This window comes from Eublepharis macularius, chromosome 1, assembly GCF_028583425.1.
Source record: "Eublepharis macularius isolate TG4126 chromosome 1, MPM_Emac_v1.0, whole genome shotgun sequence".
NCBI lineage: Eukaryota > Metazoa > Chordata > Lepidosauria > Squamata > Eublepharidae > Eublepharis > Eublepharis macularius.
Window position 1 is genome coordinate 251,791,583 of NC_072790.1, and position 19,002 is coordinate 251,810,584.

At 46.1% G+C, this 19,002-nt stretch overlaps 1 protein-coding gene across 4 annotated transcripts in view; it reads left to right on the forward strand.

Annotated features, from left to right (window-relative positions):
* The first annotated feature begins 1,797 nt into the window (after positions 1–1,797).
* SETDB1 (SET domain bifurcated histone lysine methyltransferase 1) overlaps positions 1,798–19,002 on the forward strand; it is a 42,501-nt gene continuing 25,296 nt past the window's right edge. The window contains exons 1-9 of one of the 4 annotated variants that reach the window (XM_054998083.1): positions 1,798–1,990; positions 9,742–9,967; positions 11,444–11,598; positions 12,647–12,684; positions 13,004–13,103; positions 15,294–15,416; positions 15,918–16,119; positions 17,794–17,867; positions 18,762–18,952. In XM_054998083.1, the coding sequence (XP_054854058.1) occupies positions 1,933–1,990; positions 9,742–9,967; positions 11,444–11,598; positions 12,647–12,684; positions 13,004–13,103; positions 15,294–15,416; positions 15,918–16,119; positions 17,794–17,867; positions 18,762–18,952 (1,167 nt within the window). In that variant the 5' untranslated portion in view covers positions 1,798–1,932. Of the gene's footprint in view, positions 1,991–8,073; positions 8,162–8,558; positions 8,613–9,741; positions 9,968–11,153; positions 11,199–11,443; positions 11,599–12,646; positions 12,685–13,003; positions 13,104–15,293; positions 15,417–15,917; positions 16,120–17,793; positions 17,868–18,761; positions 18,953–19,002 lie in introns of those variants that run through there. The other 3 variants (XM_054998102.1, XM_054998093.1, XM_054998110.1) reach the window with 3 other exon arrangements.

The window sequence follows — 19,002 nt, forward strand, 5'->3', positions numbered from 1 at the left end:
AAACCCGTACACATTTGCTCTGAAGCAAGTTCCACTGGACCTTATCTGTCTAGCACGTTTTTATCCAACTCTCCCATTAACTCAGGGCACATTACATAACTCTTGCTTCTGCATTTTATCCTTACAACATGTGATAGCTTAGGCTGAAAGAGAGCACGAGGTCACCCGGTGAGCCTCCTTAGCAGAGTAAGGATTCAGTCTCGGGCCTCCCGGATTGGAGTCCAACACTTTAACCACTAGACGGCATTGCCAGCTATTTACTCCCAGTTGCAGTTCTTTACTCCCAAACTTGCCTTACGTGGCAACTCTGAATGTAATCGGAAACAATGTCTTTCTTTTCATCTCTTTACGTGTCCCTAGGCGACACCATGAGATACTGAAAGCAACTGAAGTAAAGAGTCCAGTAGCACCTTGAAGACTAACCAACTTTATTGTAGCATAAGCTTTCGAGAACCACAGCTCTCTTCGTCAGATGCATCTGACGAAGAGCCGTGGTTCTCAAAAGATGTCGATGCATCTGACGAAGAGAGCTGTGGTTCTCGAAAGCTTATGCTACAATAAAGTTGGTTAGTCTTCAAGGTGCTACTGGACTCTGTACTATTTTGCAACTACAGACTAACACGGCTAACTCCTCTGGATCTGAAAGCAACTGGGAACTACAACATGGAAATACTGTGTTGTTATTTGAGTCCTGTGGCACCATAGAGAGCAACAAGATTTTCAGAGTATAAACTTTAGAGAGTTAGAGCTTCTTTCTTCTGTTCTTTTGTTGCTCTCTAAGGTGCCACTGGACTCCACTCCAGCTGTTCTACTGCAGACCAACACAATACAGACCAAAATGCCTCCATCACAGTACTGTGAAGGCTGTGAAGATATATTTGCTGAATTTCCACCTGTCACGCAAAGCTATCAAAGGCCAGGGGAAACAAACTCAGTAACCAGATTTTGTCTCTAACTATTGCCCTAATGAAAATAAGAACAATCGCCTCTGTTTCTAGCAGCTACTATCTGCCATCTCTGGAGCAGGGACCAACTAGACACCTCTTCAGCCCCAGCTGAGAACACCCATCTACCCCAAGTAATATTTATACCCTGCTTTTTGGTTTCCTTGTGGCATCTGTCTGTCCACTGAAAACAGGATGCTGGACAATCCATCAAGAATCAGAGTCCAGTAGAACTTTTAAGGCGAACAAAATTTGTGGTAGGGTATGAACTTTCGTGAGTCACAGCTCACTTCTTCAGATAGTCTTATAGGTGCTACTGGACTCTTGCTCTTTTCTACTGCTACAGACAGACTAACACGCTCTGCCCATCTTGCTCTATCATCTAGAATCAGTTATAGTATTCATAGCTGGGTCCATCAAGAGGTGCTAAGTTTCCCAGAAAAAATGAAGCCTCCCTGTTCAGGGGCAGTGTACCTCTGAACACCAGTAGTTTGGAAGGGCCATTGCCTTCCTGCGTTGCTTGTGGGCTTTGAAAAGACTCTGGTTGAGCACTGCCAGAGTAAATGGCCTGCTCATCAGATCCACCGGGCTTACTCTAGTGTTGGACTTTGGACTTTGATGTCGGTATTTTTTTTTATTCCTGTGAGCTGCCTTAGGATCCAATTCTGGCTGAAAAACGGGCTTAAAAGCTCAGAAATAAATCAATTAGCCTCTCATCAAGGATTCTGGCCACACAACCGCCCGCTCCTCTGCCATTCCACATCGGACAAGGTTCATCTTGTGTGCTAGGCACTGTATTGATTTTCGCTTGGATAGATTGTCTCACACTTGGCTTTTGAATCAGGCTCTACAGGGCAAATGAACCTTCAGTTTCCAAATCTCACAAAAGGGGTCTGCTTGCTCTTGGTGAGAGCCCCACTGCAACTAAGACTAGGAGGCCAGTCCGGCTAGACGGAGCGATTGAAGGGAAGCAAATGCTCTCCAGACGATGCCTTTCTTCTTTAAGCATCCTGTAAAAGCCCAAGTCCCTGACCTGGATAGCTCAGGTGAGCCTGATCTCATCAGATTTCAGAAGTTAAGCAGTAGTTGGTTAGTAATTGGATTGGAAACCTCCAACGAAGACCAGGGTTGCAGAGGCAGGCAACTGCAGATCATCTTTGTTAGTCTCTTGCCATGAAAACTCCAGCATGGGTCACCATAAGTCAATTATGACCTGAGGGCACTCTCCACCACCACCAAAGTAGGTATAGGAACTAGAAAACCAGATATATCCCTAGTAAACAGGGACAAGTGGCAAATCAGAAGAAATACTGACCAGCAACAGATTTATTTATGTTATTTAAAGTTTACCTTTCTCAACGAGACTCAAGGCAGATTACTCAATGTAAGTCAATGCAATCCAAGGGAGGAGACGATGTGACCAGAGCCGGAACAGCAAAAATGTGAAACCCTGCTATCGTCTGAGTATGTTTCCTTTTTTTCAAAAAAGTGATTTTATTTTAAAAAGAAAATATGTGAAAGTGAAAAATAGGAAGTGCATACTAAAAGAATACTAGGTTGGCAATTGAATTTAGACTTCTACAATCTATATAATCAATACATGTGTTATTTTGAGACTTACACAAGCACCGTATTTAATCTTACAGTGAACTAATACAGGGATACGTTTGAAATTTGCCATACCTAAATACAGCTACATAATATTTCTCCTTCCATCTCCTTCCCTCTCCTTCATTAATTTTGCCTGTACAAACTACTATATTGACTTTTTTGTTTTAATTCTTGTCTTTAGGCTAAATTGCCTTAATTAGCTTCTACCTAAGTAGTCAAAGAAATCCTTCCATTTCCCCCAAAATTCGGCTCTCGGCCTGTTGTGTAAATAGTTTAGCCACTCATGCATATTCATAAATCGTATCGCTCCACTCTTAACGTATCAGGACAGATGTCTGTTTTCCATTTTGCTGCACATAATACTCTTAGTCTGAGCATGTTTCCTGAGCATTGTTGGAACAGAGCATAAATATGAACCATGACACGTTAAACAATGCTGAACATGGTTTTACGTAAGTAGAAACGGCATTTTCCCGGGCCAGTCTTGTTAGGATGTAGCCATAACCTGGCTATTAAGGGGAGCTAGGCAGAGCACGCATAATACCCCATTCTACAGTCACTCCCTTGACTGCCCATCAGTCACCAACTCTGAGGGCCAAGCTACAAGTGACAAATGACACTTGAACAGCAAGTGTATTTCTCCCTGTTCACTTGCCCTCCACTTGCTCTCCATTCGATCCACTTGCCGTTCAAGTGTCATTGGTCACATGTAGCTTGGCCCTCAGTTCGAGGTTTTGGCTATCACGTAGAAAGCTCTTTATGGCCTTGGTCTCCCATAACTGCAGGACTGCCTCTCTGCCTAAGGATCTCTGTAATGATTTTAAATGTGTGTGTCTCTAAATGCTTAGTGTGGTAAAGATGAAGGGGGGGGGGGAAGAGAGGGATGATGGGTTGATAACTGAGGGCCAAGCTACAAGTGACGCCTGACACAGGTTGGACACTTGTCAGCTTCCCTCAAGTTTTGATGGGAAATGTAGGCATCCTGGTCTTGCAGCTTGGCTCTCCGACTGCTGTCCAACGGACTTTTCAACTGTCACTTGTCCAACATTCCGCCAAGCTGCCTACATTTCCCATCAGAACTTGAGGGAAGTTGACAAGTGTCCCACCTGTGTCATTCATCACTTGTAGTTTGGCCTTGAGAGTGTGGGCAGAGTGAATGCAGTTTTCAGTTACTGAGCAGAGAGAAGATTCAGACCGGGCAAAGCAGGCAACCTGTGTGGAAGCCTGAAAGGATTCTTGTTTAGTTCAGTTAGGCAATCTGTGTGAAGCCTGAACTGTGTATGTTTGTGAAAGAACATTCAGTCAGGGCAAGAGATGCAAACTGTGTGTGCGCCTGAGAGGAAGTCTTATGTGTATTTGAGTGAGAAATTGATATCAGAAGCAGGCAAACTGCAGCCTAAGAGAAGATCTGAGTGACTGTGTCTGTGAAAAGTAACTTTAAGAACAAATAACGCTCTTTGAAACCCACCAGGCTTAAGTACTATAGTGAAACCGATACGATTCTTGTAAAAATAAAAGTTTATTTTGGTTTTTTCCCCCAACCCAGAGTATCTGTTATTCCCATATCCAATTCCTTTCCTCAGGGCCGCATAGTTCCATGAAGGAGCCTGATGCTTGGGCACGTTATAAAAGGGGAAATTTAAGTTATTTTGGAATATAATTCCTGGTGGCAGCAATCTACCCAGAGCGTGTAAAAGAAGAAAAGGGTTAAAGACAAAATTTAACCGAGAGGAAGAAAGGGGTCCTAGCAATCCCATTCCCTGGGTAGGGACGGGGGATCTCTCGCTTTTGCTCGGCCCCCCCACCTCCACTTACCTGGCCGGTGAGGGAGGAAGGTATGGGAATGGGCCTCCCAGGCACACTCCCAGCGTGGTGTGACGACATCACCGTGCCACCCCAGGAGCGCTCCTATGCTTCACCGCAGGCCGATTTGGGCCCCAAATGGGCCACACTGGGCCTGTTTGAGGCCCAAATCGGCTTGTTGTGAAGTGGGCGCGCCCTCTGTGCCTGTGCAGTGATGTCACCGGAAGACTAAGGCCAAGATGCAGTTTACAGTAAAGAAAATAATAATAATAATAATAAATTTATATACTGCCCTTCAGGATAACTGAACACCCACTCAGAGTGTGGTTTACAAAGCATGTTATTATTATCCCCACAACAATAATCACCCTAAGAGGTGGGTGGGGCTGAGAGAGCTCCTAGAAGCTGTGACTAACCCAAGGTCACCCAGCTGGCTTCAAGTGGAGGAGTGGGGAATCAAACCCAAGACAAGGAGGTAAGAGCCAGGTCTCCCTCCCTCGCGCCAGGAGGATAAAAGGGGACCTGGCAACCCTACAGACTCTGCCTATGTGTCCACCCTTCAAATGGGCAAAATCAACAGCTGCCCACACATGTGCAATCCTTATGGAACGGCCTGCACCAAGATGTCATGAAAGCTCCCACTCTCCTGGCTTTCCACAAACAATGCGAATCAATTTTTCAGACAGGCCTTTTTGCACAGAAAATAGGCCAGTTTGGTGTAGTGGTTAAGAGCGGCAGGACTCTAATCTGGACAGCCAGGTGTTAGCTTGGTTGCTAGCCAACATTTTACCGTGCGAAAGGGGGGGATCTTTGATATATCTTCAACTGAATCAGATTTTCCCAAAAGAAGAGAGAGCAAGGATACAACACAGGCCTGGACATAAATTTCAGTAAGTTTTATTTAAATCATTCTGCATAGGTTACATAGACTCTAAGTATCGTGGTACAGCATGGTCTTAGCATTGCAATAGCTTGATCAACAATACAACAAAAACAAGGCATAGTAAATCATCTTACCGATCCTGGAGATGTCCCAGAGATTCTCGTTGATGGAAAGAATGGGTGAGCGTTTGGCCAACCTGAAAAGGAAAAGGAGAGAGATAGCAAGGAGGTATTCCTTCCTTTCTCTCCTCCTAGCTTCTTAGACTCCATGGTTTTCTTGCTCATTTTTATACAGTTTTGGCTTACATCAACCCATTCAAATTCACCAATGAGATTCTTCAGAGTCATTCCTGGCACTGGAAATCACCTAAAAATTGCGGCATTTGCAGATTTTGCGCTGAGATCGTGACATCTGTAAAACGGTCAGGTCATTCTGATCCCTTAGTATTTGCTATCATTACTCATATGAATATCATGTATCAGCAAAAATCCCCTAGATCTTAGCTTATTGCCACATTTCCATTCAAAGTTCAGTTAGACTCCATTTTGTTTGGTTCAGTATATCCTTAGTTCCTTATGATTAAGGCCTATGTGATTGATATATGCATAGTGATTGCTGAGTTATTTCATGTAGAGATATAGTGATTGATTGAGCTGTGAATATATGGATATATGCATGCATGTACATGTGTCTCCAGCAATACAATCATGTGGTTAGTGTCAGCGTGATGTTACAGTCAAGGCAGTGTTTCTCAGTGACTTGAACTAGTATTTCTGAATGGTCTGAACTAAGTCTGCAATTGGTCAGTCAGTGTTTCCTCCTTTTAAAACCAAAAGCTCTTTAAAAGAATCTCTCTTGCTGTGGATTTTCCCCTTTTTCTCTCTTCAATTGTGTTCTCATGATTGCTAGTGTGTGCACAGTGTTTTCCTTCTTTAGGCATAAGAGTAGATGTATGAATTACTGTGTTGTAACGTCTTTGAATCTTAAAAGAGAGAAAAGTTATCCGTTTAGAGTAAGCCTCTGAGTTATTGTCTGTCAGCCCCTCCTTTTCTGCTAGGTTCCTGTGACACTGAGCATGATCAGGTTCTGGCCGACTGACAAGATACTGACCTGCTATCGATTTTTGCTTCTGTACACTGGCTAATGCAAACAGCAAAAGCAAACACTTCGTCCTTTCCCGTTCAGAATATGTCATTTTGGAATTCGTCCCAAATGAGCATAGCTGTGTGTCAAGTAAAATAGTATGGTACTTTCCATACTTAAAATGGATTCCAGGATCTTAGAAAATAGGCCGGCTTCACTTATACAGGAATACAACACAGGTTTGACTCCCCACTCTTCTGTTTGAAGCCAGCTGGATGGCCTTGGGTCAGTCACAGCTACTCAGAGCTCTCTCAGCCCCACCTACTTCACAGGGTGATTGTTGTGGAGATAATAACACACTTTGTAAACAGGTGAGTGGGTGTTAAGTTGTCCTGAAGGGCAGTATATAAATCAAATGTTATTCTTATTATACAGTAAAAAAAAGATTCAGAAAGAAGCATGGAGAGCCAGTTTGGCGTAGTGGTTAAGAGCGCGGGACTCTAATCTGGAGAACCGGGTTTGATTCCCTACTCTTCCACTTGAAGCCAGCTGGGTGACCTTGGGTCAGTCACAGCTTCTAGCTCTCTCAGCCCCACCCACCTCACAGGGTGTTTTGTTGTGGGGATAATAATGACACACTTTGTAAATCGCTCTGAGTGGGCATTAAGTTGTCCTGAAGGACGGTATATAAATCGAATGTTGTTGTTGTTGTAAAGGATTACAGACTGTAGGCTGTCTCCATTTATAGTTTGTGCTGTTGCTGTAAGTAGGTGCTTACAACGTACTTTTTGCATTGTTTCATGTGCCATGTTAATGCTCATGCTTTGCTTCTCCACGGTTTCCCATCTCTGGTTGGTTCCAGATTTCTGCCAGTCAAATTCTGTTGCATTGTCTACTTGGTGCATAATCTGCCTTGAGACGCAATGAGAAAGGCTGCCTATAAATGACAGAAACAAATACATAAATTTCCATTACATAAATGTCCTCCTGAACCAGTGTGTTTTCCATAGTTTGCAACTACAGAGCTTCCCTGTTAGATTTTCTGCCTGTTAGGCATGCTCTGCTGGCAAATACCAGAAGGATTAAAAGGAGTAACCAAAACCTTTTCCCAGAATTTGCTTATAAAGTATTGAAAGGAAAAAAACCTCTACGAGATGAGGAAAGAGACCTATTTTTGTGAAGTTTTGCTTTCGCTCTTCGAATGCAAAGCCTGTCTTGCCTGCTAGTCGTGGCATATCTGCTCCTTCCATTCTTCCCTTGGATTGAAATGGCTCACCATAATTTTCATACCGAATATTCATTCTGCACCCCCTTCTTGCCATATGTAGACTTACTTTCCTGACTTAAGCCACTCTGAGCAATTTTCACTCTTTTTCCATTTGGAAAGACATGCATGGAAAGAAGGGAGGGGAGAGCCGTTGCAGAATCCCGATGCAAAGCGTTTTAAAAATTACAATCCCAAACCTGCAACAACATGAATTAAAATACGAAAGACAACGACGGGCCGCCAGCCTTTTAAATGTCCTGACGCACGCGCACTTCAGCTCCCAGACGAGCCGTCGCCCCCTGGCACGACGCATGCGCACTAAATCCTATCCGGTCCTCCGCTGCGTTTCCCTGGACCTTGTAGCACAGCCTCCCAGATGCGCATGCGCAGTGCTAAACGGCGGTGAGGGGCCCATTGGGGCACGGAAGTAAACAATGATTCTGGGCACGTGACTGAGTTTTCCCCGGAAGTACTTAAACGACGGGGTTTCCTTTGACCCTCCTTTCCCCCCCTTTCAAGTCTGAATTTTCTGGCAAAATAATTTCCCCTCCCCCCCTCCCGGGGGGAAAGGTGAGGACGGTGGGGGAGGGGGGGAGGCAGGACCCCCCCCGGTTACCGCCCCCCCGGCGGGTGAACTCTGCCCTGGGTCTTGCCAACCTCCCGGCGGGACCGGGAGTTCTCCCGGAATCACTCGTCTCCGCAGGACAGATTTTCCTAGGAAAAATGGCAGTTTGGGGGAGGGGGCTTTATGGAATGAGACCCTTGCCGAGCTCTTTCCCTCAGGTCTCCTAAACTGGAGGAGGGGGAGCCGTAATGGGGACGGGCGGGAAATGGCGTCGAGCCGTGGTGACTCCCTGGGGGCGGGGTTGTCCCAACCCCTATGGTGTTGCCACAGAGAGCAGGGAAGGCCTAGAAGGGAGCGGGTTATTGGCCAAGGGCCGCCGGAAGTGACGTCACGCGGCAGTGCCCCGCCCCCACCCTTGCTCCTGCAGAGGTGCTCCTGCGCCGGCGAAGATGAATGGTGGGGAGGGCGAAGGGGGGGGGGTCCCTCGGTGGGGAGGGGGCATGCCGGGCGGGGAGATGTCGGGTTGCCTGGGGGACCCTCAGTGGCAAAATGGCAGCAGTGGGAATTGAGCGAGGAGCCGAGAAACCGTGTCCGAATCGCAGTGCCGGGGAGCGGCGATGCTTGCTGGCTGGGGTGCAGGTTGGGCGCCTGGGGTGTGTGTGTGTCTGCCGTTTCACTCTTCGTTCAGAGGGAATTGGCATGCTCCGTGTGGTTGCTGTAGTGAAGGAAGGCTGGGGGAAAGGTTAGCAGGATTGGAGGCCAGCAGCACCTTTGAGACCAAGATTTCCAGGGTGTGAGCTATCATACTGGGGCTGTCGTGCTTGGTCACATCACGAGAAGACAAGATTCTCTGGAAAAGTCAATAATGCTAGGAAAAGTGGAAGGCAGTAGGGAAAGAGGAAGACCTAAAACGAGATGGCTGGACTCAGTAAAGGAAGCCACGTCCTCCAGTTTGCGGGATCTGAGCAAGCCTGTTAATGATAAGATGTTCTGGAGGTCTTTGATTCATAGGGTCTCCATAAGTCGGAGGTGCCTTGGCAGCACATAACACACACAAGCTTTCCAGAGCCAGGGCTCCCTTCTTCAGACACTTTCAGGTAGGCAGCTGTGTTGCTGTGCGGTAAAATAGCAGGATTGGAGTCCAGTGGCACCTTAGAAACCAACAAGATTTCCAGGGTGTAAGCTTTCAAGAGAGTTCCCTTCTTCAGGCCAGAGGAATGGAAGGAGCAGATACGAGTCCATCTTGCCTGCTGCATCTTTACAATTTTATGACAGCCTTTTCCCTGGAATCAATAGTAGATGCCTTCTGTATTGTGTTTATTGCTATTTACGTAGTTTTGTTATTTTAATGTAAATTGTGTAGTATGTTTTAGTACTGTTGTGGCCTGCCCTGAGCCTGCTTGTGGGGAGGGAGGGCTGTCAATCAACCAAATCAGATATGTCAGGACTAGAAGGCAAGGTAGACTTTGTTTTGAACGAGAGCGAGGGAGCATGCTTCCTTTGCAAAAGAAACGGGGAGGAGGTGGTGATCCTTGTAAGAAGGAAGCCGCCCAGTTGCTACATCTGACCTGCTTCCCCGTTGCAGTTTCTGCCGTCATGGCAGACTCGCAGGACATGCTGGAGCTGCAGCGCGAAGTGATGGAGGAGCTGGGCATGTCCATGGAGGAGCTCCGGCAATTCATCGATGAGGAGCTGGAGAAGTCAGAGTGCATCCGGCGGCGGAAGGAGGAGCTGAAGCGCCTGGAGGAATATGTGAAGGAGAAGGAGGCGGAAGTGGCCCATGTGGACCAGCTTCTCGACAATGCTGTGAAGTAAGCGCCGGGCAGTTTGCTGTGGATGTAACACTCCTTTACAAAAAAGGCATCAAAAGCTAATGGAAATGATTTGTTGCAAATATTTGTATCTTGCCTTACTCAAAGGGCCCGAGATAACTTACAGAAGATATGCCTTTGTGTATGCGTGTGTGCATATAAATTTACTAAATTATTTGCTCCCAGTGTAAGTGATGTTGGCGCATCAACAGCTGTTACTATTATTCATTTAACTTACAGCCAGTTTTCTACCAACATTGTCTCTGAGTACATATTAAAGAACAGTAGTATTCCATTCGAAATTAAAAGAATACAATTGTCTGGTCAATAAAAGAAGGGGGCAATATTAGCCTCTCATTCTAGCAACTGGCATAATTTTCTGTGGATATCAGATTATTACAGGTTGCTGTTTTGGTAGCGATGGGGTATTCCATAGGGACCAGCACCCAGTTACCTGAATATACTGAAAAACTTTTCCCACCGAAAGGAGAGAATATATTATTTGGAATATATTATCAGGCAGAAATGATCGGGTTCTTAGTCTACATGTTTATTTTTAATATTTATTCAAGCAAGGAATGGCAGGATACCAGCTTGGTTAAACATCGTAAGTTCTTCCGAGCTTGAAATCCAACCGTCTTTTTTTAAGAGGAGGAAAAACAGCATAGCCTCAAATCTCATGCTCTCAGGAAAGTCACTCTGTCCCAGGGACAAATCTCAAAACCTTGTGAAGATTAGATTCTGTTGTTTTCCACAAGGTCAGACAAGAGTTCAGACATCGAGGCCTTCTCCCAATGCCGAAGAATGCTGTCAGGCTCTAAACATTCTAAGTTGCAGAGCCTTTAGGCTAGCATCAACCTGTGTGTCAGATACTCCTACAGCATATCTGCTATGTATTATGAATTTCTGGCTGAAGTGTGTAGTGGACCTCTGAGAACATGCAGAGGGAACCTGTTTTGCTGTCTGGTTGCTTGCTGCTTATCTTGCAGGTGTTTTGGTTACCATTTCCTGGCCGGTCTGAGAACGTGGCCTTGAAGTTCCAGCCGAGACTGCATCAACCTTCTATCTTGATATTAGTATTTCTCTTCAATAAAGTAACTTTTAACTCATACACCTGAGAGATGCAGTGAAGTGCTTGGGATTTACCTGGCAAGACCTGACACTGGCAAGATGAGGATCAATTTGAAGTGTCATCCACATGTTCTGCTTTGCAGAAGTGATGCCCAGAAGTGTTAGTATCCCCCAAAATGATCTTGATCCCCTTAGGAGAAGTTTTTTTATATATTGTTGGCTGTCCTTTAATCTAAACTTTCCTGCCTGGTTACTTGTAAGTCATTTTTACTCACTATAGGAGAGTAACTTTTTACAAGTGAAGTTCAATTTGAGCCCTGGCTTGTCAGGATATAGCATTGAAACAGGCAAGCAGAAACCAGTATTGTTCTCTCTGGGCACATGAAGCTGTCTCTTACCCTGCAGGGCTGTTGACAAGTGTGAGGTGCTGGTCAAAGATGTGTATGCCAACCTGGGTTTGGAGTATCACGAGACAGACTCTGAGGAGGACGATGCTTCTAAGCCTATGGAAGTGATCGAGATCCCTGACGAGGATGACGATGTTATGAGTGTTGATTCTGGTGAGAAGTCTTTCAAGGTTGGGCTCGCTATTCTTATTTCCCCCATATGGTGACCTAGAAGTTGCCCCGGGAATTTCGCTAGCAGGGTGCCATGGAAAGGGCTATCCAGTTGTGTGACACTAGCCGTCAGGTCATAGGCAGTATACTGCCTCTGAATGTGGGGGCTTTATATTATTCTTTTAAGCCATCTGAGATTTGATTGTACTTATTTGCATGAATAATTTAAAAAAATATATCCCTTACTTCCAAATCACAGTTAAAATCGTAAAAGATTAAAAAAAGCACACAAATCCATATAGGTTTGGGGCCAGTTTGAAAACTAAAAAACAACATCATAAAAGTTGGTATGAAGGCACGGGAAAGATAGGGTTGGGAGGAAAACCCCTCCAATTAACCCAGTGCTGGGAAAAATTAAATATTTGCTTGGCTCCAAGAAAAGTGCCAAGGAAAATGACTGTAGGAAGGAAGTTCCTTAATCCAGAGACAGCCGTGTTCATTGGCCTCGCATCCAGAGTTGCATATTTCCAGACTGGAGTCTGTCCTGGCCTTTTGTTGAGGAGTTCAGGGCGGCATACCTGACTGCCCTCATGTTATCCTTACAACAGCCCTGTAAGGTAGGATAGGTCAAGAAAAAGGGCCCAAACTCAACCCCTGAGCTTCATGGGATTTTGAACCCAGGTTCTAGTCTGGACCTGTAACCACCACATCCCTGATGGCTTATTTTTTTCCATTTGTTAAAGGAAGTTGTATATACAATAGAGCCAGTTTGGTGTAGTGGTTAAGAGTACGGGACACTAATCTGGAGTGCCGGGTTTGATTCCCCACTCCTCCACTTGAAGCCAGCTGGATGGCCTTGGGTCAGTCACAGCTTCTAGCTCTCTCGGGCCCCACCCACCTCACAGGGTGTTTTGTTGTGGGGATAATAGCATACTTTGTAAACCGCTCTGAGTGGGTGTTAAGTCATCCTGAAGGGCGGTATATAAATCAAATGTTGTTATTATTGTTATTAATATTGTGTTGACCCTTAATTTTTGTCTCTTAATTGCAGGCGACGCAAGTAACAAAATTGCAAAGGACCAGTCCTTGGTGAGTCAAGTGGAACCAGGTCAGCCCAACAACCTGGTGGTTGTGAGAACTTCTGTTTTGCTAATATGGTCCTAGCTGGGGTCATTTCCAGGAACTCTAAAATTGAGTTTTCTCCATCTCTTTTCTTTCCATGTCCTTTTGGCCCCTTTGTTTCTATTTCTCTTCTTTACACCCTTGCCTGTGTGCATCTGGCACTCAAGGATAGATTTCATGCCTCCCAAAAAAGTGGGTTCGCCTTCATTATATCTGACACCGCAATCAGTCTGCTTGGTCTTCAAGACTTAAGCTACAAGACTCCTCTCTTCTTCTCTCCCTATAGCTTCGAGAGGCCATGGCTGCTATGAGGAAGTCAGCTCAGGATGTCCAGAAGTTTATGGATGCGGTTAACAAAAAGACAGGCAGCCAGGATTCTCTGAGAGGTAGGTGGAGGGTGAGGGGCGAGGCTGTCCAGCTGTCTTTGAAAAAGACTTCTAAGTCACTTTGAAAACTGTATGAGGAGAAAACAGAATACCGGTATTTTATTAATAATAATAATAGTAACAGCAGTAACATGAGAAAGTTGTTGAAAACGAGGACGTTAAGATCTTGCGGGATTTCAAAATCCAAACGGGTGAGAAGCTGGAGCATAGTACTCTGGATATTATTGTGGTTGAAAAGAAGAAGGTCACACTGATGGATGTGGCTATCCCAGGTGACAGTCGAATTGAGGAAAAAGCGATGGAAACGATTACAAAATACCGAGATCTAAGATGTGAAGTTCAGCATCTCTGGGAGAAACATACCACAGTTATTCCACTAGTGATAGGAGAGCCAGGTGTGATTCCCAAAGGTCTAACTGCCCATCTAGGCAATGTTGGTACAGACAGGATAATAATTGACCTGTTGCAAACAGCTGCACAGCTTGGAACATGCCGCATACTAAGGCGAGACCTCGCTGATGTTTAAATTTCTGGATAAAATCCTGATGATGATAAATTGTTACGTTTAAGTACTGTCAATGTGTTCCGAAGAAGAGTTATCAATGGGCTTAGCCTGGAGTAACTCTTCTTAGCAGGGCTTTTTTTTCTGGGAAAAGAGGTGGTGGAACTCAGTGGTGAAACTCAAGACTGCACAATGACGTCACTTTGGGTGGGCTGGAACACGGGGGGAGTTTTTAAAATTGCCCTCGGCGAAAATGGTCACATGGCCGGTGGCCCCGCCCTCTGGAGATCAGGGGGCGGGGCCACCGGCCATGTGACCATTTTCAAGAGGTGCCGGAACTCCGTTCCACCATGTTCCCGCTGAAAAAAAGCCCTCCTGCTGGGTTGCTCTGTGCATGTTGTTTTTCCCAAATAAAGACCAAAGTTTCTTACCAGTAATAAAATAACTTGGAAGATAAGGACTGCTGGGAACAGGTGTGGTAGCTAGTGGCTGGTTGGATGTGTCCCTTTTGAAGACCAGGCCACTTACTTGGTGCCTGTTGCAGAGTTTAATGGTAAAATTATCTACCAGGTTTCCCCCACTATCTTTTGTGGTAACTGGGAACTGTCTCCTCGAGCAGGATGGGGAAGTGGAGATTGTATATGGTGGGAAAGTGTCACTCTTGATAAGGATTGTAACCTAGTAAAGGATAAGAAAATAGTTCAATATTGTTTTGTATCTGAATACAGCTGTGGTGGTATGCTGCTGTTCCAATAAAATTAAGAGCTTGTTTGATGTGAAAATTCATAAAGGGGAGATCAGAAGGGGGATTGACACCCTTCGCATCTATCACTGCTTTGAATGGTAATGGTTCTCTGTCCATATTATATAATATGCTGTGTGCTAGTATATGGGGATTGGGACAGGAATACATCACAAAATGGCAGCATGTATGCACCAGAGTGTGGAATTAATCATAGGGTTTAGGAGTTTCTCCTGGCCTTTGGTAGAAGGTTTTCCACTTGGTGTAGGTTTAAAAGAAAACACTGTTAAAGTTCTACATCAGTGGCATCTTTCTCCAATGAGCTCGGCAAGACTGTATGGAGGAATTGCCAATCGTTGTTGGTGTTATTTATTTATTTATTTATTTTTTCAATTTATATACCGCCCATCCCCAGGGGCTCTGGGCGGTGAACAGTTAAAATCGATAAAAACAAAAACTAAAATCAATATACAAATAATAAAACAAATTAACAAGGTGCAGTGGTGGGGAGAACCCTCCCCCACCCCAAAGGTGAGCAACATGCTGATTTATACACACGTGGTGGAAATGTGTAAGAGTAAGGGAAGACTGGCGATCGGTAGCTGGAATGCTTTCAAAAGGAATTAGACATACTTCAGAAACTCTGCAATTTTTATTCCAAAAAAGTTTCAGGCCATAATATTGTACCTTATACCTGCAGCAAGATTAACTTTAGCTAGATTGTGGAAGCCGAAGAAGATTCTAACAAGAAGAGCCTTTTTACATAAAGTTGAAGACTTTTTATTTACTTGTGAACCTTCCTGATTTTCAAAAAAATAATAATTGGGATGCGGTGGAAATAGATTGGCTGCGGCAGGAGTTTTGCGTATCAAACAGTGTGAGAAATGGGCCTTCGTTACTTTTGTTAATGCTGACGTAAATTTACATAAACTCAACTCTGTTGTAGGATCCCAGCAAATTGGATGTGAAATTACCCAAGATGGAGACCTGGCCGTGGGCGACCGGATCCTGGGCAAGAAGCGGACAAAGACGTGGCACAAGGGAGCACTGATCGCTATCCAGGCAGTGGGTGAGTGAACACAGTCGCCTAAGCCCCTCAGGCACCGGGCCAGTGGGTCACTTTGCCATCTGCCTTCTGGAAGGATAAGCAGACAGGTGGGTTTGCGCATCCAGAAGACAGTTGGCGCCAGATTTCTGAACGGGCTGAATTGTTAATCTAAAAGTCTTTGGGACCTGCAGTTCTGTGAAGAGGAATGCTCTACATAAATCATTCTTCGTCCTTTCAAAGTAACACAACTCCAGGGTTCTTTCAGTGGGAATACAAGCATGGTAAAATGCTGAACCTTTCCGGTGCGGAAGTGTCATTATTTGGTTGGCTCCGTTTCACTAACAGCAGCATCTTTTCCCATTGCAAGGGAAGGTTCCTCTTGCTGGAGTAAGGCCCTGCCCTTAGCAGAAGGGATGTGTGTGTGCCTTACAGCCAGCCGTACTGCATTCTGTACAGCTGGTTCTTCACCCTGTGCAGGGATTGTGACTGACCATTGCCCTTCCTTCCGGCCATCTTTCTCAGGGCCTGGGAAAAAGTACAAAGTGAAGTTTGACAACAAAGGGAAAAGCTTGCTGTCAGGCAACCACATCGCGTACGACTATCACCCATCAGACGATAAGCTGCACGTTGGGAGCCGGGTGGTGGCTGAGTACAAGGACGGGAACCAGATGTGGCTGTACGCTGGCATCGTGGCGGAGACACCCAACATCAAGAACAAAATGAGGTCTGGAAAGGCTGCCGTGCTCAAAGCCGTGCTGGATTGGGACAACGGTCCCCTTAGGCCAGGTTTCTACCTCCCATCAGTGGGCAGCCAGATGCCCTGGAAAGCTCACAAGCTGAGTAAAACAGAGCCTCGAGGGAGCTATTCCTTGGCTTTCAAACAGGAGGCAAGCTCCATTCTTGAGACCCAGTTTGGCATAGTAATTAAGAGCCAGGTTTGACTCCCCACTCCTCTTCTTGCAGCGAGCTAGGTGAGCTCGGGTCGGTCACAGCTACTCGGAGCTCTCTCAGTCCCACCCACCTCACAGGGTGATTGTTGTGGGGATAATAATAACATACTTTGTTACCTGCTCTGAGTGGGCATTAAGTTGTCCTGAAGGGCAGTATATAAATCAAATTTTATTATTATTATTATGCCTATCTCAATAATCAGTGCCCAAGTGCCCTAGCTCTGTTATGCTCAGCATGTGTCAAACTAGGTCTAAGAGCTCTGTTTCCATGACCTGGTAGTATTTGTGTGCTGTCTCTAGCTCTAGAGACAGATCTAGTCTAGCTCATATGCACAGCCTCGGCGACGGAGTCGGGGACGAGGTGGCAGAAGGCGCCCGTCCTTATTCATTGTTAAGGACCTTGGTGTGGGAGGGATGGGGGAGTCGGGGCTGGTTCTCCAACCAAGCCGCCATGGGGAGCCAGCTTGGTTCTGCCATTTGGGAGGTGGTGGGCATAGCTTTGTAGCTGGGTCGGAGGAGCTTGGCTTGGATTCCGTAGGTGGTAGTGTGGGAGGAAGCCGTGAGCGTAAGAACAAAAGAAGAGACCTGCTGGATCTGGATCTGGCCAGTGGTCCATCTGGTCTAGGAGTTAGCCCCTTGCTGGTGGTGGCAGAGGGAGGCAGCAGACAGAAGGCCGACACCTTCTCCTGGTGTTTACTCCCAGCTCTGGAATCCAGAGGTTTGCTGCCTCCGTCTGCCACCAGCAAGGGAGGCTGTCCATGGTGGCTCTGTTCAGTCACCTTGGCTAGTAGTCTTTGATGGGCATCTTCTTCACGAAACCTCTCTATGCCTGTGACCAGGGCTTTTTTTCAGCTGGAACGCAGTGGAACGGAGTTCCGGCACCGCTAGAAAATGGTCACATGGCCAGTGGCCCCGTCCCCTAATCTCCAGACAGAGGGGAGTTGAGATTTCCCTCTTGAGTTCCACCACCTCTTTTCCCAGAAAGAAAGCCCTGCCTGTGACCATTACTGCCTCCTCTGGCAGTGAGTCCCACAGCTTAACTGAATAAAGCATTGTCTTATTTTGTCTGTCCTCTACCAATTGCCCATCAACTTCATTGGGCGCCTCGAGATCTAGTATTAAGGGAGAGGGAGAAAAAGCTCCTTCTGTCCACTTTCTCCACTCCTGGCATAATTTTATAAACTTGCATCATGCCGCCCCCCGCCCAGCTTTCTTGAGGCAATAAAATACTCTGTGCTGACCAGAGGGCAGTGATACAAGAAGGGTTACCTGAGATGGGTGGACAGGACCTTCCCCCTGCATATTTATCTACCATTTTAAATGGGCCTTCTGTGAATATGGAGCCCCCTTTGTCCCCAGCCGCTGGCCCTTTCTCCCCACGAAGCTTCTTTACTGTTCCTCTGAAAGTGCTGGCTGGGAGTCAGCCTTGCTGTCTTCTCTCCTTCCAGGTTCCTGATCTTCTTCGATGACGGTTATGCCTCTTACGTCGTCCTGCCTGAGATCTACCTCATCTGCCGGCCACGTGAGTCTTTCTCTGGCTGCGCCTTCTCTCTGTGCTGCCAGGTCTCTTAGTAGCCCCCTTCAGTCCTGGCTCTTCGAAAGCGCTTGGGACCGAGAGGAATGGCTGCTGCTTACAAAATGGATATATGAACATGGGTAGTTGTGCAGGATCAGGCCTGGGTCCAGCGAGTCCAGCATCCTGTTTCCTAGAGTGGCCACCAGATAGTCCCCAATGGTCTACAAGCTGGGCAGAGGGGCCGTTCCCCCACTGCTGCCCCCCCCAAGCCCTGGCATTCAGTTACTGCTTTTGAACATGCAGGGTCCACTTGATGGGCTGACTGATCCTCTGTGAATTCACCTAATCCTCTTGGAAAGCTTACCATAAACGTGTGGCCATCCTGTGGCAGTGAGTTCCAGAAGTTAATTATGCACTGTGTGAAGAAGGACTACTTTTTGTCTTAGATCCAGAGGAGTTAGCCATGTTCGTCTGCAGTTGCAAAATAGTAGAGAGTCCAGTAGCACCTTTAAGACTAACCAACTTTATTGTAGCACAAGCTTTCGAGAACCGCAGCTCTCTTTGTCAGATGCATCTGGCGAGGAGAGCTGTGGTTCTCAAAAGCTTATGCTACAATAAAGTTGGTTAGTCTTAAAGGTGCTACTGGACTCTTTACTTTTTGTCTGTCCTTGAATCTTCCGCCCATCGGCTCCACCGAGTGTGCAGAAGATCTAGTCTTACGGGAGAGGGAGAAAAATCTCTCTCCATCCTGCTTCTGTGCCTCATGCATAGTTTTTATCAACCTGTATCCTGCCCCCTATTTCCATTACCGCTGCAGAAGTTCGAAACGAATGATAAAGCCCCTTGGACAGCAGTAAGCATTGAGGAAACATAGTTTGATAGTGTGTTTCTTTCGGGCAGTCAAAAAGACTTGGGAGGATATAGAAGATATGTCATGCCGGGACTTCATCGAAGAGTACATCACGGCCTACCCGAACCGTCCCATGGTTTTGCTCAAGAGCGGCCAGCTCATCAAAACGGAGTGGGACGGCACTTGGTGGAAATCCCGCGTGGAGGAAGTGGATGGGAGCCTGGTCAAAATCCTCTTCCTGGTAGGGTTGCTACATGCAATTCTCTTCTTGCTGCATAATTCAAGTTGCTT